Genomic DNA, 25,604 nt, shown 5'->3' with positions numbered 1-25,604 from the left:
CCAAGATAAAAGTTCAGTCTTTTATGAATACTTCAATGTCAAAAGTCATGTTCCTGTGTACTATATGTACAACTGGCTTTGTTAGGAAATAGAAATGGTTAACCTGAAAAAGGTGCTGACTTTTTATTCAGAGGTTTGGATAATTGAACGTCATTCATGGCCATGACAACAAGTGATAAACAGGTCGACAGTTGATTGATGACAGTGAATGGGACTCGTAATATAATAGTTCTGAACTGTTGATGTATGATATGGCCGCTAGTATAGAAAAGCCTGTTTGAAAATTCTGGTCATAACACTCCATTAAAGCAAACTTGGCAAGCTGGATAGTGTTTTATAAAGAGTGTGTGTTATGTGTGTAGTTAATGAACACCCTTACTAAAATACACTTGGCACATTTGGTAAGAGGATCTTACGCAAAATAAAATAAAGAAACATACCAACAAAATTCCCTCAACCATTCACTCAGTTACGAAACAAAAATTAGTTAGTTTCCCTGTTGGATAACTAAAAGAAGGCTTATGACTCTTTCATAGGAAGTCGGTACCAAACAAGACTGCACACGTTGTGATATCAAAAGCAAGCTATATTCACGTTCCACCAACTGCTATCCAGATCAATGATCGATACATATAACAGGTAGCGATAGTTGTAGAACTATAAGTGTAGCATACCATTATGGATACAATAGGAGTATCAGTGTGTGATTGGCTGAAGACCAAATATAAAGCGTAGAGTACTCAGCCAATCAGAGGTGTTCAGTGCTGCAAGGCCCACCCCAAAGTTCCTCTACTTTTAGAAAGTTCCGCCCCCCCCGGAGCAGGGGCGTATTAGGGGGTCAAATAATGTCCCTGGAACTTATTTTAGACCCCGGTTCCTACAAAGGTTCCCAAAATGGATCCTTAACTGCGGCGGAAACAAGGCTTAAGATGGAAGGAGGTCAGCGTGGGGGAGACATGGAGGTGAAGCCAAACAGAGGAGGCAGTAGGTGGTGGAGACATGGAGGTGAACCCTAACAGAGGAGGCAGTAGGTGGTGGAGACATGGAGGTGAACCCTAACAGAGGAGGCAGTAGGTGGTGGAGACATGGAGGTGAACCCTAACAGAGGAGGCAGTAGGTGGTGGAGACATGGAGGTGAACCCTAACAGAGGAGGCAGTAGGTGGTGGAGACATGGAGGTGGAGCCAAACAGAGGAGGCAGTAGGTGGTGGAGACATGGAGGTGAACCCTAACAGAGGAGGCAGTAGGTGGTGGAGACATGGAGGTGAACCCTAACAGAGGAGGCAGTAGGTGGTGGAGAGATGGAGGTGAACCCTAACAGAGGAGGCAGTAGGTGGTGGAGACATGGAGGTGGAGCCAAACAGAGGAGGCAGTAGGTGGTGGAGACATGGAGGTGGAGCCAAACAGAGGAAGCAGTAGGTGGTGGAGACATGGAGGTGAACCCTAACAGAGGAGGCAGTAGGTGGTGGAGACATGGAGGTGAACCCTAACAGAGGAGGCAGTAGGTGGTGGAGACATGGAGGTGAAGCCAAACAGAGGAGGCAGTAGGTGGTGGAGACATGGAGGTGGAGCCTAACAGAGGAGGCAGTAGGTGGTGGAGACATGGAGGTGAACCCTAACAGAGGAGGCAGTAGGTGGTGGAGACATGGAGGTGAAGCCTAACAGAGGAGGCAGTAGGTGGTGGAGACATGGAGGTGAAGCCAAACAGAGGAGGCAGTAGGTGGTGGAGACATGGAGGTGAACCCTAACAGAGGAGGCAGTAGGTGCAATAGGGGGCGGGGGCGGGGGCTGACATTGACTGCATGCACAAGCACTCTGCTGAACAGAAATTGAGGGAAGCACACATGATATCACAAAGTCATACAGACTCTTTATCTCGGTCTTATGCTACAAAACACACACACACACACACACACACACACACACACACACACACACACACACACACACACACACACACACACACACACACACACACACACACACACACACACACACACACACACACACACACACACACACTTCAATACGAGATAGAAGGGTGAGGCCGATGTGACAGAAGGAAGATCAACCCAGAAGCGGGCCAGTGTCTGTCCTGTCTGTCCATCCTCTTCTCTCCAGCTCTGCCCCCGTTCCTTCTGTATCAGCGAGGTTCAGGACCTCTGTATCTCTGCCTCGCTGTCTGGCTCCTTCAACACAACTACGCCTTCTTCAGACCCCCCCCCTCCCCAGCAGCCCTGATGCTGTCGGCCTAACGCAGGAGTGCTCCTCCATTCACCGGGGGCTCCAGGAGGAGGCAGACCGCCTGGCCCCGCCCTGGAGGGGGTTAACAGAAGGCCTGAGCCAAGCATCGCCCCTCGACTCTATCAACACTAAAGAGCATCAGAACCCGACGCTAGACCGACGAGTCCGTCCTGGTCAGCGCATCCAGGGGTCACAGCGCAGGCAGGGGCCGCTCCTATTGGCCAGGAGAACCAGAGCAACGCCCCTCCCTGTTCCTATTGGCCAGGAGAACCAGGGCGATGCCCCTCCCTGTTCCTATTGGCCAGGAGAACCAGGGCGATGCCCCTCCCTGTTCCCATTGGCCAGGAGAACCAGGGCGATGCCCCTCCCTGTTCCTATTGGCCAGGAGGACCAGAGCGACGCCCCTCCCTGTTCCTATTGGCCAGGAGAACCAGAGCAACGCCCCTCCCTGTTCCTATTGGCCAGGAGGACCAGAGCGACGCCCCTCCCTGTTCCTATTGGCCAGGAGGACCAGAGCGACGCCCCTCCCTGTTCCTATTGGCCAGGAGGACCAGAGCGACGCCCCTCCCTGTTCCTATTGGCCAGGAGGACCAGATTGCACCCCGCCTCGTATCACCTCGTCCCGACGCTCGCTGTTAGCCAAACGGCCGGCGAGGGAAACCCGGCGGTCCCACGGCTTCCCTCAGACCTGGTTCAGGACCCAATGGATATCACCCCCCCCCAGAACGAGGAGCTCTGCTAACACTGGTCCATAATACACACAGATAACCAGTCTGGCCTCTGGGAACACTGGTCCATAATACACACAGATAACCAGTCTGGCCTCTGGGAACACTGGTCCATAATACACACAGATAACCAGTCTGGCCTCTGCTAACACTGGTCCATAATACAGTCCCTACGCCTGGAGTCCTACGCCTGGAGTCCTACGCCTGGAAACCCTACGCCTGGAAACCCTACGCATGGAAACCCTACGCCTGGAGTCCCTACACCTGGAAACCCTACGCCTGGAGTCCTAGTTCACCTAATTTAAAGACGCGAGGGGACGCAATAGTTAGGGTGCATCAGCCTCCTAGTCCCTTAACAGGTACTCACTCGTCGCCTTAGTTTGGATCGGTCTTTTGGTCAACACGATGAGGTTAAAAGGGCCTCTTGGTCCAAACACAGTCAGACTAATCCGACGTTAGGACTGCATGGACCACTGAGGCAAACCTTAAATACTGAGATTATGAAAATGAATCGGGGAGGATGTCCATCTTCAGATCTCTTGTACATGTTATTGTATAACGGCCTCAGCAGCTCTGTCGTATGCGTGTGTGGGAAAGAGAGAGTTTGATAGAATGCTTTTTCTGGAGCAGAGCAACAAACACCTTCCTCGACGACATCACCGTCCACATTACCATAAACACAACCCTGATACCATGAGACGAGGAGATCACCGTCCACATTACCATAAACAGAACCCTGATACCATGAGACGAGGACATCACCGTCCACATTACCATAAACACAACCCTGATACCATGAGACGAGGACATCACCGTCCACATTACCATAAACACAACCCTGATACCATGAGACGAGGAGATCACCGTCCACATTACCATAAACAGAACCCTGATACCATGAGACGAGGACATCACCGTCCACATTACCATAAACAGAACCCTGATACCATGAGACGAGGACATCTCCGTCCACATTACCATAAACACAACCCTGATACCATGAGACGAGGACATCACCGTCCACATTACCATAAACAGAACCCTGATACCATGAGACGAGGACATCACCGTCCACATTACCATACACAGAACCCTGATACCATGAGACGAGGACATCACCGTCCACATTACCATAAACACAACCCTGATACCATGAGACGAGGACATCACCGTCCACATTACCATAAACAGAACCCTGATACCATGAGACGAGGACATCACCGTCCACATTACCATAAACAGAACCCTGATACCATGAGACGAGGACATCACCGTCCACATTACCATAAACAGAACCCTGATACCATGAGACGAGGAGATCACCGTCCACATTACCATAAACAGAACCCTGATACCATGAGACGAGGAGAACCAAAGGGAGAGGAGGCTGTCATCCACAGACCTGGGTCTGCCTTCACATCCAGCTGTAACCCCCCCCCCCCCCCCCCTCTCTTCAGACCCCCAGCCCCTCAGAGACTCAATGTGCCGCCTTAGTGTGGCACTACGGCCCGGTGACACAACAAGTATAAATAAACACAATCTCTGGCAGGCAACAGATGGTCCTTTATAACCCCCCCCCCCCCGTAGGCCAGGCTGAACACGCGTGTGCCCATCAACACACACACACTTCCACACGCTGACTGTAGCATGTGCTGGCTAGTTGAGCACACAGCCTGGTGTCCTGTGGGCCCAGCGTGGGTACCGCGCTCGGCCCCGCTCTGGTGGTTCTGAGTTAGCAGGTTCATGTCAAACCGCGTTATTGTATGTTTAATATTATCGGTTGAACATTCGTGTATCTTTATATTCTATCCACTTTATTTGACACCTTTTTTTATATTATTATAATCATTGCAGAGGGTTAGGGTTAGACACATGCCCCCTAACAGCCCCCTAACAGCCCCCTAATAGCCCCCTACTAGCCCCCTGAACCAGGGACACAGCCCCCTGAACCAGGGACACAGCCCCCTAACAGCCCCCTAACAGCCCCCTAACAGCCCCCTGGACCAGGGACACAGCCCCCTACTAGCCCCCTAACAGCCCCCTAACAGCCCCCTAACATCCCCCTGGACCAGGGACACAGCCCCCTACTAGCCCCCTACTAGCCCCCTAACAGCCCCCTAGCAGCCCCCTGGACCAGGGACACATGGCCCCTAACAGCCCCCTAACAGCCCCCTAGCAGCCCCCTAACAGCCCCCTAACAGCCCCCTAACAGCCCCCTGAACCAGGGACACATGCCCCCTAACAGCCCCCTGGACCAGGGACACATGGCCCCCTAACAGCCCCCTGAACCAGGGACACATGCCCCCTAACAGCCCCCTGAACCAGGGACACATGCCCCCTAACAGCCCCCTAACAGCCCCCTGGACCAGGGACACAGCCCCCTAACAGCCCCCTAACAGCCCCCTGGACCAGGGACACATGGCCCCCTAACAGCCCCCTGGACCAGGGACACATGGCCCCCTAACAGCCCCCTAACAGCCCCCTGAACCAGGGACACATGGCCCCCTAACAGCCCCCTAACAGCCCCCTAACAGCCCCCTGGACCAGGGACACATGGCCCCCTAACAGCCCCCTACTAGCCCCCTAGCAGCCCCCTAACAGCCCCCTGAACCAGGGACACATGGCCCCCTAACAGCCCCCTAACAGCCCCCTGGACCAGGGACACAGCCCCCTAACAGCCCCCTACTAGCCCCCTAGCAGCCCCCTAACAGCCCCCTGAACCAGGGACACATGGCCCCCTAACAGCCCCCTAACAGCCCCCTGGACCAGGGACACATGCCCCCTAGCAGCCCCCTGACAGCAGCCTGGGTCACCCACCTCGGACTGCGTGACGGGCGTGGAGGTGATGCCGGTGTTGACGGAGTTCCAGGAGCGCGCGGTGAGCATGCAGGCGAAGAGCGGGAAGAGCTCTCCGGCTCCGAGGCGCCGGCTGCAGCGCTCCACGGCGGGCATGTCGCTGGTGATCAGGGCCTGCCACAGCCGGCAGTAGTCCAGACGGAAGCCCGGCTGCAGCTCCTGGAGGGACGGGACGGTTAGTCATAGGGGTGGACCATCACTACGCTCCTGGAGGTAGGGTTAGTCATAGGGGGGGACCATCACTACGCTCCTGGAGGTAGGGTTAGTCCTAGGGGTGGACCATCACTACGCTCCTGAAGGTAGGGTTAGTCATAGGGGGGGACCATCACTACGCTTCTGGAGGTAGGGTTAGTCCTAGGGGGGGACCATCACTACGCTCCTGGAGGTAGGGTTAGTCATAGGGGTGGACCATCACTACGCTCCTGGAGGTAGGGTTAGTCCTAGGGGGGGACCATCACTACGCTCCTGGAGGTAGGGTTAGTCCTAGGGGGGGACCATCACTACGCTCCTGGAGGTAGGGTTAGTCCTAGGGGGGGACCATCACTACGCTCCTGGAGGTAGGGTTAGTCATAGGGGGGGACCATCACTACGCTCCTGGAGGGACGGTTAGTCATAGGGGGGGACCATCACTACGCTCCTGGAGGTACGGTTAGTCCTAGGGGTGAACCATCACTCAGGTCATGATTCGATACACGATATTGATTCTTGAGTCGATATTATAACGATGTTTTGAACAAAACTTGAATGAAGAAAATGTATGACTGAAAAAATATTGTAGACACAAAATATGGAAAACAATGCCATTGCCCTATATTTCCATTTCTTATGAAATTGTAAAAAAGATGTGTCATAGTAACATAAAAAGTTTGCCCTTTTTTCTTAAATGCAAACCTATGTCCATAAATAAAATGAAATAAAAAATAATTAAAGAAATGATATCGCAAACCATTTTTTCGTCTCAACAACGTATCTCGTCACGTTTTAATATCGCGATATTGCTGGCAAGAAATATCGTCACACCCCTAGTGATTTAACACAGCGGGAAACCCAGAGTGGTGGATACCAGATGTACTATAGCATATTAGTGACTTACATTTACAATAATTAGATTGGTTTTCAACGATTTAATATGCTGTAATTAAATATGGTCTTCCGCTGTGCATTTTATTTCCTCTGGTCAATGCTCTATTGGACCGCTGTTGTACATTTTGTTGATTTGATTTGGTGGGCAATCTGATTAGGAGCTGTTAAAGGGAGATGTGACCTGTTATTGAAAAATAATGCACACTATTGTAACGTGACAAACCAATCAGAATCAAGTATCAAACGATGCTATGGTACAGTATTATTTATTCTCAGCTTGGATAGTCTAGGAAAGATATGGCGAAAGTTAGGTTTTCATTTTGAATTCTTTTATACTTTAGGACTGCCCATGGGCAATGGGGAAGATCTTTTGTTTGTTTGTTTTAGTATTAGTATTCATTTATACAGTAGAAGACCATCCTGTTTTAAACAACCTGGCAGAAACCTGGACCCAGCCCTCGGTCTCACAGCAACAGAGAAACAAACAGACGACAAACAGCAGCCTCGCAGTGACTCAGCACTGTCGTGCTACAACATACTCTACAACAAGCCTGTTTAATTGTAGAGCTGTAAATGTAGAGAACACGAGGAGAATGCACTTAAAGAGTGTCTCAAGTACTGCATTTCTATTTCATTTTTAATTTAGCATTATGGTGTGCTATTATTGTTGCACTTAAACAGTTGTAAATTGTATTCACCGATTTAAATTGTATTTTATTAACCGCCAAAAAGGAAATTGGGAAACGTGATGGCGCGCACTGAAAGGGCTAACCATCCATCCACTCTTTGATTAAATCTTGTTAACTTAACGGCCACATGCTTATTTCAGGAGAGCGGGGGGACGCGGGGCTGTTCTGGAGGGGGGCCGGTAATCCCTTTGTATTCCGCTTGTGTCTGCATAATGATGTGCTCAGTGTGTAGGACCCTCCTCTACCACGGGCCCACTGAAAGACCCCCCTGCTAATGCATTAGCCCACACTCTCACATGCTCTTAGTTTGAACAAAACAGAGCGAGGAAAAGAAAGCCAAACATAATCAATCCCCGAGCGAAAGAGCACCCCTTCATTTGCATAGCGTAGTGCTGCAGTGCATTAAAGAACACTGATGGCTAATTGATAACTCAGCGTGGTGGGCCGCAGCAGCCTCCCGCACGCCATTTAAAACACACACACACGGAGCACGGATACGTGTGCTGCGGTCGGCCTGGCTGCTGGTGTGTGTTGGTGTGTGTGTTGGTGTGGTGTGTGTTGGTGTGTGTGTGTGTTGGTGTGTGTGTTGGTGTGGTGTGTTGTGTGTGTTGTGTGTGTTGGTGGGGAGTGTGTTGTGTGTGTGTGTTGGTGTGTGTTGTATGTTGTGTGTGTGTTGGTGTGGAGTGTGTGGTGTGTGTGTTGGTGTGGAGTGTGTTGTGTGTGTGTTGGAGTGGTGTGTTGTGTGTGTGTGTTGGTGTGTGGTGTATGTTGTGTGTGTGTGTGTTGGTGTGTGTTGTGTGGTGTATGTTGTGTGTGTTGGTGTGTGTTGTGTGGTGTATGTTGTGTGTGTGTGTGTGTTGGTGTGTGTTGTGTGGTGTATGTTGTGTGTGTGTGTGTGTGTGTGATGGTGTGGTATGTGTTGTGTGTGTGTTGGAGTGGTGTGTGTTGGTGTGTGTTGCTTGGTGTATGTTGTGTGTGTGTGTGTGTGTGATGGTGTGGTATGTGTTGTGTGTGTGTGTGTTGGAGTGGTGTGTTGTGTGTGTGTGTTGGTGTGTGTTGTGTGGTGTATGTTGTGTGTGTGTGTGTGTGTGTGTGTGTGTGTGTGATGGTGTGGTATGTGTTGTGTGTGTGTGTGTGTTGGAGTGGTGTGTTGTGTGTGTGTGTTGGTGTGTGTTGTGTGGTGTATGTTGTGTGTGTGTGTGTGTGTGTGTGTGATGGTGTGGTATGTGTTGTGTGTGTGTGGGGTGGTGTGTGTGTTGGTGTGTGTTGTGTGGTGTATGTTGTGTGTGTGTGTGTGTGTGTGTGTGTGTGATGGTGTGGTATGTGTTGTGTGTGTGTGGGGTGGTGTGTGTTGGTGTGTGATGGTGTGGTATGTGTTGTGTGTGTGTGGGGTGGTGTGTGTTGGTGTGTGATGGTGTGGTATGTGTTGTGTGTGTGTGGGGTGGTGTGTGTTGGTGTGTGATGGTGTGGTATGTGTTGTGAGTGTGTGGGGTGGTGTGTGTTGGTGTGTGATGGTGTGGTATGTGTTGCGTGTGTGTGTGTGTGTGATGGTGTGGTATGTGTTGTGTGTGGTGTGTGTGTGGGGTGGTGTGTGTTGGTGTGTGATGGTGTGGTATGTGTTGCGTGTGTGTGTGTGTGTGATGGTGTGGTATGTGTTGTGTGTGGTGTGTGTGTGGGGTGGTGTGTGTTGGTGTGTGATGGTGTGGTATGTGTTGCGTGTGTGTGTGTGTGTGATGGTGTGGTATGTGTTGTGTGTGGTGTGTGTTGGTGTGCCGGGAAAGTGGATCAAACATCAACACCAACATTTGTGACTGCAAGTGGGGATGTGTGTGTGTGCAAGTGTCCTGTGTGTTTGTGTGTGTGCAAGTGTGTTGTGTTTTTGTGTGTGTGCAAGTGTGTTGTGTTTTTGTGTGTGTGCAAGTGTCTTGTGTGTTTGTGTGTGTGCAAGTGTGTTGTGTTTTTGTGTGCGTGTGTGTTGTGTTCTTGTGCGTGCGTGCGTGTGTAGAACCTCTGTATAGGTACAGCTAACCTGTGTTGACCAGGACCTTGTCGCGTTGGTATTAAGCGTAAATGTCTGCAATCATAAGAGGAACGGCTGCGTTTGTATTTGGGTACTAAACAAATAAACGCAAACGTAAGAGCTTGTGTGTGCGTGTGCGTGTGCGTGTGTGTGCACTCACACAATCCCTTGTTAAGGCCTCCCTTGTTGAGTGCACACACACGCCGTCTCTTTCTTTAAGCACAACATCCAATCAGCCTCTGAGCAGAAAGCTTTTAGCCGCCGCGCTGTGATGGCGAGCGCGGCGTTGTTGAGGGTTGTTATCCCCCCAGAGGCGCTCTCTCACTCAGCGGGGGGCCGGACTCAGGGGGGGCGGGGGGGAGGCAGAGGGTCATCTGATGGGGGGGGGGGGGGGGGGGGGGGGCAGAGGGTCATCTGATGGGGGGGGGCAGAGGGTCATCTGATGGGGGGGGGTAGAGGGTCATCTGATGGGGGGGGGGGGGCAGAGGGTCATCTGATGGGGGGGGGGGGGGGGGCAGAGGGTCATCTGATGGGGGGGGGGTAGAGGGCCATCTGATGGGGGGGCGGGGCAGAGGGTCATCTGATGGGGGGGGGGGGGGCAGAGGGTCATCTGATGGGGGGGGGGGGGGGGGCAGAGGGTCATCTGATGGGGGGGGGGGGCAGAGGGTCATCTGATGGGGGGGGGGGGGGGTTACCTGGTAGAGGCCGTGGTCTAGCAGTACGATGTGCGTCTTCTTGCTGTGGGGGCAGACCCTCACCAGCACGTTGCCGGGGTGGGGGTCGCAGTGCACGAAGCCGTGCACGAAGATCATCTCGCTGTACATCTTCCCCAGGTCCTCCGAGATCTGTGGGGGGGGGGGGGGGGGTGTATCAGTATACCAACATGTTGTGCAGAGGCCAAAGCTTTATACGCATCATGACACATCGGTCATATTCCAAACAAAGTCTAAACACGTTCACCGTCCCAGCTGGAGTAAACGTTATTATCCGGGGGTCACCGTACCCGGAACAGGCCACACCTCGGTTTCTACGTGCGTGTGAACCCCTCCCCTTTGGGCCGTGAGCTCTACCCTGTCCACAGGGGCTAGTGAGGGGTCAGGGTCAGGGGTCAGGGTCAGGGTCAGGGGTCAGGGTCAGGGTCAGGGTCAGGTACAGCTCAGAGCCCTGGTGCCATCAGAGGACGAGGCCAGGGATGATGAATGCGAGGGCTAACACACACACGTCCACGTGCACGCTCACACCATTATTCCACACACTTATTATGCCAAGGACGGTTCTGCGTTGAGTCAGAGCCGCGTGGTGCAGCTTTAGTGTTAGAGAGAGAGAGGAGGTGAAAGGAGGAGCTCCGAGTCATCCATTCTCCTTTTATCCCGAGGCCCTCGTGGGAACCGAGAGGAGAACCCCACAGGGCTTCTGTTAGCCTCCTCAGTGACCTCCTCGGGGGGGGGGGGGGGTCCAGGTCCAATGACCTGCTTTACGTTTGGGTTATGGAGCAATAAAGGGAATCTGCATTGTGATGTTACATTGTTGAATCTAAATCAAAGGGCAGCGCTTTGAGCCGGAGCGCTTCCAACCAGGAGAACCATCAGAGTTCTAGCGGTGTTCCAGAAGCGGCGTGCTCCAAACGGGGAGAGGCGCGGTCAGACCGAGCGGGCGGCGATTTCCTAGAAACCACCGCTCTGGAGCCGGGATAGACTTCATATAAGGTACCGCGCTGAACTACCATATGCATTTAGGTCATAAGCTGAGGTGTTCAGCGACACTCGAACACACAGGGAGGCGTTGGGCTGCTCGAGTGCTTGGAGGTTTGAGCGGTTTCTGTTTCCATCGGAGGCAGCTGGATTCCTGAAGAACAAGTACGCATACAAATGAGAATAAGACAAATAATTGCCCTACTTCAAGCCACAATAGAAACAAAGCAGAGATACAAGCCTCTATTCCTGGATATCTGACTACATGGAAGTGAAGTATATGGAAATATAGGTGGAAAACACAGCTTTGCTGATAAGCTATGATATTCAAGTTAATCACCGATTCATGGGTTCTTACAGGCACTAATAGAAAAGTTTCCTGTCGTACTCAGGATGTTTTTAGATGGTGATGATCTGCTATGAACAGTCAGACATGGCACTCATTTGATGCTAACTGAACGTGAACTATTTGCACAGTGAGTGTCTTGTATTGAGCCGTCCCCCATCACCGCAGTATTGGATTCATTATTGGATGGTTTCGTTGTGATGTTTTGGTTGATATCCTAAAGACATTTCAGAAGGTCTTGACGAGACCCCCAGCCGTTCACCCCCTGGGTGGGGCTGTGGTCTCTCCCGTTCTACCCCCTGGGTGGGGCTGTGGTCTCTCCCGTTCTACCCCCTGGGTGGGGCTGTGGTCTCTCCCGTTCTACCCCCTGGGTGGGGCTGTGGTCTCTCCCGTTCTACCCCCTGGGTGGGGCTGTGGTCTCTCCCGTTCTACCCCCTGGGTGGGGCTGTGGTCTCTCCCGTTCTACCCCCTGGGTGGGGCTGTGGTCTCTCCCGTTCTACCCCCTGGGTGGGGCTGTGGTCTCTCCCAGCCTAAAATAAAATTCCCATTCCTCCCAGCCCTCACCAGAGAAGCAGAGAGAAACCTCCTTCTCTAAACTCCTGGCCTTGTGAGGACACTGCAAAGTGCAGCAGGAGTGATTACTGCACTAGTGTGTCAGAGCTTTCAGAGGGAGGCTCCTTGGAAGGTACAGCCTTGAGAAAAGATCAACAGATATTAAAGGATGGACATTTTGGATGTTGGCCACTCACACACATGTTGCCTATTGTCCAGATCTCTGAGAAGGCCAGTTGAAGGCACTGGACTCAGACACCTCAAGTCAATGATGCAACTAAACCCGCCAATAAACTTCATAACTCCTAACACTCACCAAGCTTGCCAAGCTTTTGCATCACGATACAATGTGCTATAAGTGTACAATATGCCCATCTACTATCTAATCAGCTTTTTAAACGTTTTACAGACTATATTATACATACTCAATGGAGTGTGTGGATCTACTCCTACCATAATAAATCCATAGCCTATAACTTCCTCCTTGAGTAGAAATAACTGAATCACACACTTTATACATCTATAAATATATATACATAGATATATCAGTGCAGTGAGTGGCCGAGATTATCAAAGTCTGTCCCTCTCTCTTTTGTGTACTGGGAGTACATTGAGGAAGGTGTAGAGGCACTGTGTGTACGTTAAGGGAGGGAGGGAGGGAGGGAGGGAGGGAGGGAGTGAGTGAGTGAGTGAGTGAGTGAGTGAGTGAGTGAGTGAGTGAGTGAGTGAGTGAGTGAGTGAGTGAGTGAGTGAGTGAGTGAGTGAGTGAGTGAGTGAGTGAGTGAGTGAGTGAGTGAGTGAGTGAGTGAGTGAGTGAGTGAGTGAGTGAGTGAGTGAGTGAGTGAGTGAGTGAGTGAGTGAGTGAGTGAGTGAGTGAGAGTGAGAGAGTGAGTGAGTGAGTGTGAGCGAGCGAGCGTGAGTGAGCGAGCGAGCGAGTGTGAGTGAGTGAGTGTGAGTGTGAGTGAGTGAGTGAGTGAGTGAGTGAGTGTGAGTGAGTGTGAGTGAGTGTGAGCGAGCGAGTGTGAGTGTGAGCGAGCGAGTGTGAGTGTGAGTGAGTGAGTGAGTGAGTGAGTGAGTGAGTGAGTGAGTGAGTGAGTGAGTGAGTGAGTGAGTGAGTGAGTGTGAGTGAGTGTGAGCGAGCGAGTGTGAGTGTGAGTGAGTGTGAGTGAGTGAGTGAGTGAGTGAGTGAGTGAGTGAGTGAGTGAGTGAGTGAGTGAGTGAGCGAGTGTGAGTGAGTGAGTGAGTGTGAGCGAGTGAGTGAGTGTGAGTGAGTGAGTGAGTGTGAGTGAGTGTGAGTGAGTGAGTGTGAGTGAGTGAGTATGTCTGAGTGAGTGAGTGAGTGAGTGAGTGAGTGAGTGAGTGAGTGAGTGTGAGTGAGTGAGTGTGAGTGAGTGAGTGAGTGAGTATGTCTGAGTGAGTGAGTGAGTGAGTGAGTGAGTGAGTGAGTGAGTGAGTGAGTGAGTGAGTGAGTGTGAGTGAGTGAGTGTGAGTGTGAGTGAGTGAGTGAGTGAGTGTGAGTGAGTGTGAGTGAGTGTGAGCGAGCGAGTGTGTGAGTGAGTGAGTGTGAGTGAGTGAGTGTGAGTGAGTGTGAGTGAGTGAGTGTGAGTGAGTGAGTGTGTCTGAGTGAGTGAGTGAGTGAGTGAGTGAGTGAGTGAGTGAGTGTGAGTGAGTGAGTGAGTGAGTGTGAGTGAGTGAGTGAGTGAGTATGTCTGAGTGAGTGAGTGAGTGAGTGAGTGAGTGAGTGAGTGAGTGAGTGAGTGAGTGAGTGAGTGAGTGAGTGAGTGAGTGAGTGTGAGTGATTGTGGGTGTGTGTGAGTGTTCTCCCTTGGGGGATCTGCCCCCCCCCCGTTACCATGGACACCATTAGCACTGATGGGAACAGAGAAGAACGACAGATTCACAGAGAGAGACAGGCAGAGAGACAGGCAGACAGGTACACAGAGAGGTAGACAGGCAGATAGACAGGTATAATTAGACAGACATGCACACAGAGAGGTAGACAGACCTACAGAGCGTAGCGGGAGAAAAGAAAGCTGGTCGTTTGCTTTTTTTTAAGGCGTGCAACACACACACACACACACACACACACACACACACACACACACACACACACACACACACACACACACACACACACACACACACACACACACACACACACACACACACACACACACACACCTATGACCAATAAATACGGAGATTATTGTCTTCGTGAAATGCAATAATCTTGGAAAGACAAATAAATAACAAAGTAATACGTAGATAAACACATAAATATATAAATAAAGAAGCACATAGAGGAAGGAGGCGCTGGACCTGCCCTGTTAGGAGAGAGTCCCCAGGAAACTCATCCATCTTCTGATGACACACACACACACACACCACGCACACAACAGACCCACAACGCGCCACATTGACTTAATAGTTCTATCCATTCTTTCAGCGTGTAGTGGGGTGTGTGCGTGTGCGTGTGCGTGCGTGTGCGTCTGACCGATAACATCCCCTATCTAAATCATCAGCCGTCTAATAATGCTCATCATTACTGCTTAATAGTCAGCCGATGGTTGCATTTGGACAATTGTGTGTGTGGGCATGTTGGTGTGCATGTGCGTTTGTGCTTGTGCGAGTTGTTGATACGTATCGCAGAGTAAATAAAGATCCAAATGAAGGATTTGGTTGTTTATTATGTATTTGTCATTGTCAACAATATATGTGCCCTATCTCTGTAGGTGTATGTTGATGTGTGCGTGTGCGTGCGTGCGTGCGCGTGCGTGTGTGTGTCATCACCATGGAAGGTGAATTGAGAAAGGCATTATGCAATGAACCTTCAACCCTAGCCTCCTACATTTTTTAATGCATTCGCTTAAATTTAATTAGACTTTGTTACTGTTGTTTAAAATCATTGTGAAAGTTAAGTGAAACACAAAAAAAAAGAGGGATAATGTCATATCATTTCCACCATTGTTTAACTCTTATCTAACACTGCGCTCTTTGATAATTCTGTAGGTCTTAACAGTTAGGCTGAAATGACCATTATGTTGTCAAAGCAGTAATGGAGACAGGTTGGATCACTTTCAATCCCAAACCTTAACTTCTAACACTCACAGACTAAGTGATGGGTCATCTGTATGAGTCTTCAGTGAGTGTTCAGATGGCTCCTGACCATGCCGAGTAGGACTCGTTAGTCATTGGGTTTTATTGATGACGGAGGTGAGCCATGAGTCCACATGCCCTGCCACTGACGTTCAGAGGCACCGTGGGAGATCGCCCTGCACGGGGGATCTTTTTATCGGATGCTTGTGTGGGTAAAGTGTCGCTATTCTTATTCCAACCATTCATTGTGCGCATGAATCACCATTTCTGAGGAGCGCAGCTTTGTGGTGTGTGTGTGTGTGTGTGTGTGTGTGTGTGTGTGTGTGTGTGTGTGTGTGTGTGTGTGTGTGTGTGTGTGTGTGTGTGTGTGTGTGTGTGTGTTCAGTTTGGGTGTGTGTGTGTGTGTGTGTGTGTGTGTGTGTGTGTGTGTGTGTGTCTGTGTGTTCAGTTTGGGTGTGTGTGTGTGTGTGTGTGTGTGTGTGTGTGTGTGTGTGTGTGTGTGTGTGTGTGTGTGTGTGTGTGTGTGTGTGTGTGTGTAGGCTTGTGGTGGTCTGTTGAAGTGCTTTGGACTGACCATGACACATGGACATTATGGAGGGAGCGTTCCAAGCGGCTAGCAGCTCTGTGCGGACCTGTACCTGAGAGCCCGCTGTAAGGACCCCTGGTATATCTATACATTGTCCATGTCAAGCTGTACAATGAGCCATGATTTTATTAATAACTCACCTCTCACGCGGTGAATCCACACTAAGGTCGGACCAGTGTTGAGCAGCTCTCATAGCAGGAGGTACACTTGACCTGCCCTGGGAGGCCGTCTCTCCAGTGGTCCCACAAACAACCCCTCAACCAGACGTCTTCCTCGGCCCGGCCCCCTGGTCAGGGAGCCCCAGGAGGCTGGGAGGGGGGCCGGCCGGGTGCACTCGTACACATCAGCTCACTACGGCTCGGGTTATCCTCTGCCCTTAGTCACAGCAATGTCTGATTAGACGCTGGCAGCAGCCTCTGTCGATGAGTTACCCACTAGTCACTGGTAAACCGGGCCACCATACGCTGGCAGCAGCCTCTGTCGATTAGTTACCCACTAGTCACTGGTAAACCGGGCCACCATACGCTGGCAGCAGCCTCTGTCGATTAGTTACCCACTAGTCACTAGGTAAACCGGGCCACCAGACATTGACTAACATGCATGGGATGGCAAGCTGTGCAATTCTAAATATATTTTCTAAATGTTGAAGCTAAGCCGTTCCACTTCAGCTGTAGATATCGGTAGCGAATCACTTGTTAGTGCTACTGTGAAGGAAAACATGCATTTCCAGCCTCAGCACTTCTGCTCTGGAGCTAATCCTACATTCATGCATCGGCTGAACATGCAGGATATCCACACCTGCAGACGCACACACAAACCCTGAGGTCATCACACCGGTCCGAGGGCGTAAGCCCCAGCAGCGTGGGCAGCTCCCACACGGAACACACTTCACATGGGCGGACATGACCAGAAGGTGTGCTCGGTGGGTATTTATAGATGTGGAAGCACTGCGGTGCAGAACAAGCATGTGGTGAAGATCAGTCACCTCCACCTGGCGCCGGGGTGATAAGGACGGGGCTGGGAGAGCGTCTGGACGGCGGCTCTTGGGCTTCCCCTCTCCGTCTACATGTGGCCCTGCCAGCACTGTATCTCTGGACTACAGCTTCTCTCAAAAGAAGACAGGGGCTGGAGCCAGACTGCAGACTGGGGAGAACGTACACCCCTTCATATCAGACTGTCTACAGCGAAGCTGGAACGGGCAGAGCCAGGGCCCCTGGTGGTCGGGGGCCCTCAGTCTGGGCCCCTGGTGGTCGGGGGCCCTCAGTCTGGGCCCCTAGTCTGGGCCCTCAGTCTGAGGCCCCCAGTCTGGGCCCCTAGTCTGGGCCCTCAGTCTGGGCCCCTAGTCTGGGGCCCTCAGTCTGGGCCCCTAGTCTGGGCCCTCAGTCTGATGCCCTCAGTCTGATGCCCTCAGTCTGGGCCCCTAGTCTGGGCCCCTAGTCTGAGGCCCTCAGTCTGAGGCCCTCAGTCTGGGCCCCTAGTCTGGGCCCCTAGTCTGGGCCCCTAGTCTGGGCCCCTAGTCTGGGCCCTCAGTCTGAGGCCCTCAGTCTGAGGCCCTCAGTCTGGGCCCCTAGTCTGGGCCCCTAGTCTGGGCCCTCAGTCTGGGCCCCTAGTCTGGGCCCCTAGTCTGGGCCCTCAGTCTGAGGCCCTCAGTCTGAGGCCCTCAGTCTGGGCCCTTAGTCTGGGCCCCTAGTCTGGGCCCTCAGTCTGAGGCCCTCAGTCTGAGGCCCTCAGTCTGAGGCCCTCAGTCTGGGCCCTTAGTCTGGGCCCCTAGTCTGGGCCTGGGGGGGGGGCACCTTGTTGACGTTGATGTACAGTGAGGGGGGGGGGGGGGGGGGGGGGGCACCTTGTTGACGTTGATGTACAGTGGGGGGGGGGGGGGGGGGGGGCACCTTGTTGACGTTGATGTACAGTGGGGGGGGGGGGGGGGGGGCACCTTGTTGACGTTGATGTACAGTGGGGGGGGGGGGGGGGGGGGGGGCACCTTGTTGACGTTGATGTACAGTGAGTGAGGGGGGGGGGGGGGGGGCACACCTTGTTGACGTTGATGCCGTGGCGCCTCATGTAGTCGCGGTCGTTGACCTGCCCGCCCTCAGCGAACTCCATGGTGAGGATCCTCTTGGTGGAGAGATCCCAGTGGATCTGTGGGACCTGGTCGGGGGGGGGGGGCACAGGGGAGAGGGAGGAGGAGGAGGGGGGGGCACAGGGGAAAGGGAGGAGGAGGAGGGGGGGGCACAGGGGAGAGAGAGGAGGAGGGGGAGGAGGAGGAGGAGGAGGAGGAGGGGGGGGAACACAGGGGAGAGGGAGGAGGAGGAGGGGGAGGAGGAGGAGGGGGGGGGGCACAGGGGAGAGGGAGGAGGAGGAGGAGGAGGAGGAAGGAGGAGGAGGAGGATCATCAGGAGCAATGTGACAAACATATCATGGAGGAACGACAGGATTGACGTCTCGCTGTGGAGTCACGTGCAGCGGCAGGCAGAACCCCTCTGTGCGTGTGTATGTGTGAGTGTGTGTGAGTGTGTGTGTGTCTTTGTGTGTGTGTGTTTGTGTGTCTGTGTGTGTCTGTGTGTGTGTCTGTCCATGTGCTCACATGGACATCTCTGGCTGTCGTGCACAGAGGGATGTTGGGAATTCATCACAGCTCTGGCGTCCCTCTGTTCCCACAGATAAGATGCTATCTGTGTTACGGTGTGTGTGTGTGTGTGTGTGTGTGTGTGTGTGTGTGTGTGTGTGTGTGTGTGTGTGTGTGTGTGTGTGTGTGTGTGTGTGTGGTATATCCCCCTGCGATGGATCAATAGTTTAGTTAATCCTGACCACCTCCTATATTTTATAATACTAGTCATGTGATTTCGTCTTTGGTAAAGGCCGTGCATGAAGGTGTCTACGGTCTAAAGCTTAGGACAGCATGCCTTCCTACGCCTGCCTTGGACTGGTGATTGATCCATCTGTTAACATTGAGTCGACTGGTTATTGATCCATCTGTTAACATTGAGTCGACTGGTTATTGATCCATCTGTTAACAGTGAGTCGACTGGTTATTGATCCATCTGTTAACATTGAGTCGACTGGTTATTGATCCATCTGTTAACATTGAGTCGACTAGTTATTGATCCATCTGATAACATTGAGTGGACTAGTTATTGATCCATCTGATAACATTGAGTGGACTAGTTATTGATCCATCTGTTAACATTGAGGGGACTGGTTATTGATCCATCTGTTAACATTGAGTGGACTGGTTATTGATCCATCTGATAACATTGAGTGGACTGGTTGTGGACGCCATCCACTGTAGTGCTCCGCTACCATGAGCCAATCAATCAATTGATCGAACAATTAAATTATATTGCACTTAAAGTGTTTCTGCATATTTCTTGGTGGATGTTACATGAATATCAGGTGCATGCACAGAATGAATTCACCCGCCCAAAACCATGTCAAACCTCAGTTATGTTGTTTACATGACAAATAACATTGCATGTTTAGAAACCTGGTCACTGCCAACCAGGGGACAACCAGCTGACAACCAGGGGACAACCAGCTGACAACCAGGGGACAACCAGCGGACAACCAGAGGACAACCAGGGGACAACCAGGGGACAACCAGCTGACAACCAGGGGACAACCAGCTGACAACCAGGGGACAACCAGCTGACAACCAGGGGACAACCAGCTGACAACCAGGGGACAACCAGCTGACAACCAGGGGACAACCAGGGGACAACCAGCTGACAACCAGGGGACAACCAGCTGACAACCAGGGGACAACCAGACAACAACCAGGGGACAACCAGGGGACAACCAGCGGACAACCAGCTGACAACCAGCTGACAACCAGGGGACAACCAGGGGACAACCAGGGGACAACCAGCGGACAACCAGCTGACAACCAGCTGACAACCAGCGGACAACCAGGGGACAACCAGGGGACAACCAGCGGACAACCAGCGGACAACCAGCTGACAACCAGCTGACAACCAGGGGACAACCAGGGGACAACCAGCGGACAACCAGCTGACAACCAGCTGACAACCAGGGGACAACCAGGGGACAACCAGGGGACAACCAGGTGAGTGTGCGTGATGTTTTTACTCCTACCTTAAGGAAGGAGAAGTGGGCGAGCATCTTGGCCACCTTCTCTGCATTGCGTCCTTCGTTGAGGAAGTCCAGCTCCAGAGGCATGTTCTTCTTGGCCTCCTCCACCAACCACATGAAGGCAAAATCTGGGAAGAGCCAATGGACTGCCCTCACCAACACCTTCAGGGATGTAGTTCACTGTTAGGTAACACGGTAAATAGAGAAACAACTAGATTCATTTAGATAACGCTACAGTGCCAGTCCAACCTCCAGGCTGAGCCATGTAGGATCATAAGGAGACGATTGGTCATCTATCTATTAAAGGTTGTACCAGCGGTGTTGGGTGACGTCCCTTCTGACGGTATTGGAGCGAGATCCCAGGCAGAGCCCGCTGGCCCCTCCCTTCTGTGTTTGGTGCTTCCAGTAACAACGTTTGACGGCCTCATGGTCCTCTAGTGGCGGACCATGAGGAACGGTCAGATGAGTGAGATCATTATGTTAGGGTCGGTCAGATGAGTGAGATCATTATGTTAGGGTCGGTCAGATGAGTGAGTCATTATGTTAGGGTCGGTCAGATGAGTGAGATCATTATGTTAGGGTCGGTCAGATGAGTGAGATCATTATGTTAGGGTCGGTCAGATGAGTGAGATCATTATGTTAGGGTCGGTCAGATGAATGAGTCATTATGTTTCGGCCTGAATCGCTGATACAACCTTGAAGACATGATGCAGATAACCCTGGGAGGGGGGGCTCTGACTGGTCCCAGTGGACCGGGGGGGGCTCTGACTGGTCCCAGTGGACCCGGGGGGCTCTGACTGGTCCAAGTGGACCTGGGGGGCTCTGACTGGTCCCAGTGGACCGGGGGGGGCTCTGACTGGTCCAAGTGGACCTGGGGGGCTCTGACTGGTCCCAGTGGACCGGGGGGGGCTCTGACTGGTCCCAGTGGACCTGGGGGGCTCTGACTGGTCCCAGTGGACCTGGGGGGGCTCTGACTGGTCCCAGTGGACCGGGGGGGCTCTGACTGGTCCCAGTGGACCGGGGGGGCTCTGACTGGTCCCAGTGGACCTGGGGGGCTCTGATTGGTCCCAGTGGACCTGGGGGGCTCACCTCCATGACCAGGATGTCCTTGGAGCTCTGCGACTGCACCTTGGGGTGCTGCACCTTCACGGCCACGATGCGCCCGTCGTGGAGGACGGCCCGGTGCACCTGGGCCAGCGAGGCCGCCCCCTGGGGGGTCTCCTCGAAGGACACGAAGAGCTCCGACATCTACAGGGGAGGGGGGCGAGAGAGGGGGTGAGAGGGGGAGAGAGAGAGAGGGAGTAAATCAGGAAAATAGAGCAACAGAGGGATGGATGGATTGTCGTAGGAAATCAGAAGAGTATCTGGGGCTTGACCCAGATCCTAATCACTGACTCCAAGATAAACCTCAACCTCACACTGCGACAGAAAGGTGACGGCTTACAAACACACACACACACACACACACACACACACACACACACACGTGCCAGTCAAGACGTGGAATGACCATGGGGTCGGCTGAGCAGATGGTGGGAGGGTGGGCGGGCCGGGCCGATGGCGATTGGGCAGCTTCTGGGGACAGGTACAAACAGTTACTGGCTGGGGAGCAGAGTCTGTGGTGCACCCTGCCAGAGCAGAGGAGGGAGGGGCCAGGCAGAGGAGGGGCCAGGCAGAGGAGGGGAGGGGCCAGGCAGAGGAGGGGAGGGGCCAGGCAGAGGAGGGGAGGGGCCAGGCAGAGGAGGGGCCAGGCAGAGGAGGGGAGGGGCCAGGCAGAGGAGGGGCCAGGCAGAGGAGGGGAGGGGCCAGGCAGAGGAGGGGAGGGGCCAGGCAGAGGAGGGGAGGGGCCAGGCAGAGGAGGGGAGGGGCCAGGCAGAGGAGGGGCCAGGCAGAGGAGGGGAGGGGCCAGGCAGAGGAGGGGAGGGGCCAGGCAGAGGAGGGGAGGGGCCAGGCAGAGGAGGGGAGGGGCCAAGCGGAGGAGGGGAGGGGCCAGGCTGAGCCGAGGAGGGGCCAGGCAGAGGAGGGGCCAGGCAGAAACACTGCTGCCTCCCGGTCGTTCAGCAGTACAGAGCAGTCTGAGGCGGCCAGGGAGAGCAGCAGGGGGGCTCTGGGTGTACTGCCCCTCATCCACCAGACACAACGACACAGAACACATGGATGACCCGACCCCTTTGAGTATGATCTGCTCGTTAAGGGGGGACAGCGGTTAGGCCGTATTGTTGTGACACCGACAGTAGTTTTAGAATTCAGTGTGTCCTACTGCACTGAGGAATGAACCCCAGTTTAGTAAAGATGGTTTAATATGTTCATGAGGTCAGGATGTGTTTCAGAACACGGAGGTAATCGGGGGGCTCTGTGTTTGTTATTAGGGTGTATTAGGAGCGGGCGGGAAACGACACCCGGGACTGAACCCCCAGGACTGAACCCCAATACTGAACCCCAGGACTGAACCCCCAGGACTGAACCCCCAGGACTGAACCCCCAGGACTGACTGAACCCCAGGACTGAACCCCCAGAACTGAACCCCCAGAACTGAACCCCCGGGACTGAGCCCCCAGAACTGAACCCCCAGGACTGAACCCCCAGGACTGAACCCCAGGACCGAATCCCAGGACTGACTGAACCCCAGGACTGACTGAACCCCAGGGGCCCGCTGCCACGCACTGATGAACCACGCACACACACCGATTCCCAGAAGCATGACACACTGGAACACACACACACACACACACACACACACACACACACACACACACACACACACACACACACACACACACACACACACACACACACACACACACACACACACACACACACACACACACACACACACACACACTAATTGTTTTGGGGGTCTGAAGGTTAAGGAGGCATCGCTGGGGATTTAAATTCATTAGAAAGGAGTCGATGCATATTACGAAAACCCCCACACACACACACATGGAGAAACACATTCACACAGACAAAGATACACACACACTCACACAGCCTGACTAACCTTATGTATGTGTGTGTGTGTGTGTGTGTGTGTGTGTGTGTGTGTGTGTGTGTGTGTGTGTGTGTGTGTGTACCCTGACAGCATTGAGGGAAGGCTGCTAAGCTCTGAGATGGGGCGGTGATGGGGTGAAGGTTGAAATAACTTCTTGTATCTTCTAATGTATACAGTGTTGTGTGACAGGCACTAATCACCTCAGAGATGCATGGTCTGCCCAAACCCCTGCACCATTTTGATGCTTCTTTATGTTTTGAAATGTTTAATGTTTCTCTTCATGAACATTTGTACATGGCAACGGAATCCAAACACACTTTTTTTTTTGAGGCGGGGGGCGAGGTCCGTCTTTAGTGCCGGAGCCGTCACACCAGGTCATTATTGTCCTCCCCCACCCCCCCCCCATCCTCCCCCATCCTCCCCCCCCCCTCCCCATCTCTACCCCTCCCCCACCTCCTCACTGCCCCACCTCCTCCCCTCCTCCCCTCCCATCCTCACCTCCTCCCCCCCCACCTCCTCCCCTCCCACCACCCTCCTCCCCCCCTCCCCTCCCTCCCCCCTCCTCCCCCCCTCCCCCACCTCGCTCTGCCACACGGCGGCGGCGTGCGCTGACCTGACATTTCCTTTTTCCGTAAAGCGATCAGATAAGAGGATGACTGCTTAGGGACCCCCCCCCCCCCCCCCTGTAACCTTATCTAGACAAGCTGCGCCCTGCGCCCCCCCCACAGCACAACACTGACACTTCCATCAGGGGGGGGGGCAGAATGGTCCAGGGAGAAGAGCATTTTTCTTTTTAAGGCACACATACAGGGGGGGGGGGGGGAGGCACACATACAGGGGGGGGGGGGGGGGGAGGCACACATACAGGGGGGGGGGGGGAGGCACACATACAGGGGGGGGGGGGGGGAGGCACACATACAGGGGGGGGGGGGGAGGGGAGGCACACATACAGGGGGGGGGGGGGGGGGCACACATACAGGGGTTGGCGGGGGGGGGGGGAGGGGGGAGGCACACATACAGGGGGGGGGGGGGGGAGGGGGGAGGCACACATACAGGGGGGGGGGGGGGAGGGGGGAGGCACACATACAGGGGGGGGGGGGAGGCACACATACAGGGGTTGGCGGGGGGGGAGGGGTAGATAAAGGTGCCACAGAGGCCAATGAGCGATGTCATCCAACAGAAAGGCTGGGCTCTGCACCATCCAACAGTAGCTGGAGGCACAAAGGGAAGCTAGAATCGTTCATGTGCTGATTGCCGCCACAACCCGCTGACACGTTACATAAGGGCGCTGCCGTCCGCCTGACGGGGGGACGGAGGGGCATTATTCACACAATGAACATGCATGGTTCTGTTGTGTAGCCTGGCCTAGCCTCGGCCAGTAATGCCCCTCCGTCCGCCTGACGGGTGGACGGAGGGGCATTATTAACACAATGAACATGCATGGTTCTGTTGTGTAGCCTGGCCTAGCCTCGGCCAGTAATGCCCCTCCGTCCGCCTGACGGGTGGACGGAGGGGCATTATTAACACAATGAACATGCATGGTTCTGTTGTGTAGCCTGGCCTAGCAGGGGCCTCGGCCAGTAATGCCCCTCCGTCCGCCTGACGGGTGGACGGAGGGGCATTATTAAGCACAATGAACATGCATGGTTCTGTTGTGTAGCCTGGCCTAGCAGGGGCCTCGGCCAGTTCACGTATGAGACATGAATCGTTTTGTCGGTCTGTAATTTTGAAATGCTTTGTGGTTAAGGACATGAGCCCTCCACAAACCCACAGCATGTAATACCTTGCTGAGCCTGGCCATGTGAGCCAACTTCTCAATGTTCTTGGTGGGTGTTTGACTTCAAGCTCAAGAGTTGTTGAATGCCTGAAAGAGTAAGAACCCTCAGAATACCCACATCCAATCTTCTTCAACCTACCTGCCGTTTCCTAAGTCTGTGAGGAACTCGAAGGTATCAGTGACAAAAACAGGATATGAATGGAGCTGACTGCTTATCAAAATATTTTTTTCTCTTGGTATGATGGACTAGAACAATCACCGTGCAGACCTTCTGCATTGTGTCTGTCTTCAGGTCACGCAGTACAGTGTTCGTCCATCTATTTACTGCACCTCTCGTGCCTCGAGATCAAGGGGCCGTTCAGTGTATCAAACAATAGGAGCACAAGTAGTGCGACGGAGCTTCTCCTCCTCACTTACAGGAGCCCACAGCAGCACTGCGTCTGCGTGTGAGTGCGTCTGCGTGTGAGTGCGCGTGCTCTGTCTTTCTACACACACAAACAAAGCCATGTAAGTTATGCAATTACATACATATATAACACAAAGATTGTAGGCACACAGACAAAGACACATTCATACAGACACACACCTACACACACACACACCATAACAACACACAGAACAGTGCCATAGTCAGACCGAGCCCCCCACGCCCCCCTCATACGCAAAACGACTGCTGATTGCTCCTTCAATCCATCCCCCCCCTTTCCTTGTTGAGAGAGAGAGAGAGAGAGAGAGAGAGAGAGAGAGAGAGAGAGAGAGAGAGAGAGAGAGAGAGAGAGAGAGAGAGAGAGAGAGAGAGAGAGAGAGAGAGAGAGAGAGAGAAAATAGAGGGTTGGGGTACCATCCAAAATGGCTG

The 25,604-nt window shown here is 53.2% G+C and overlaps 1 protein-coding gene across 2 annotated transcripts in view; it reads right to left on the bottom strand.

The window, feature by feature from the left end:
* adck1 (aarF domain containing kinase 1) overlaps window positions 1-25,604 on the bottom strand; it is an 81,020-nt gene that overhangs the window by 13,375 nt on the left and 42,041 nt on the right. For both annotated transcript variants that reach the window (XM_056591279.1, XM_056591280.1), the window contains exons 5-9: window positions 21,069-21,227; window positions 19,983-20,141; window positions 17,922-18,038; window positions 10,315-10,464; window positions 5,789-5,986 (exon numbers count right to left, since the gene is read on the bottom strand). In XM_056591279.1, the coding sequence (XP_056447254.1) occupies window positions 5,789-5,986; window positions 10,315-10,464; window positions 17,922-18,038; window positions 19,983-20,141; window positions 21,069-21,227 (783 nt within the window). The remainder of the gene's footprint in view (window positions 1-5,788; window positions 5,987-10,314; window positions 10,465-17,921; window positions 18,039-19,982; window positions 20,142-21,068; window positions 21,228-25,604) is intronic.

The sequence above is a fragment of the Gadus chalcogrammus genome, chromosome 5, assembly GCF_026213295.1.
Source record: "Gadus chalcogrammus isolate NIFS_2021 chromosome 5, NIFS_Gcha_1.0, whole genome shotgun sequence".
In the NCBI taxonomy this organism is placed as follows: Eukaryota; Metazoa; Chordata; class Actinopteri; order Gadiformes; family Gadidae; genus Gadus; species Gadus chalcogrammus.
This window is presented reverse-complemented; position numbering and strand designations above follow the sequence as displayed.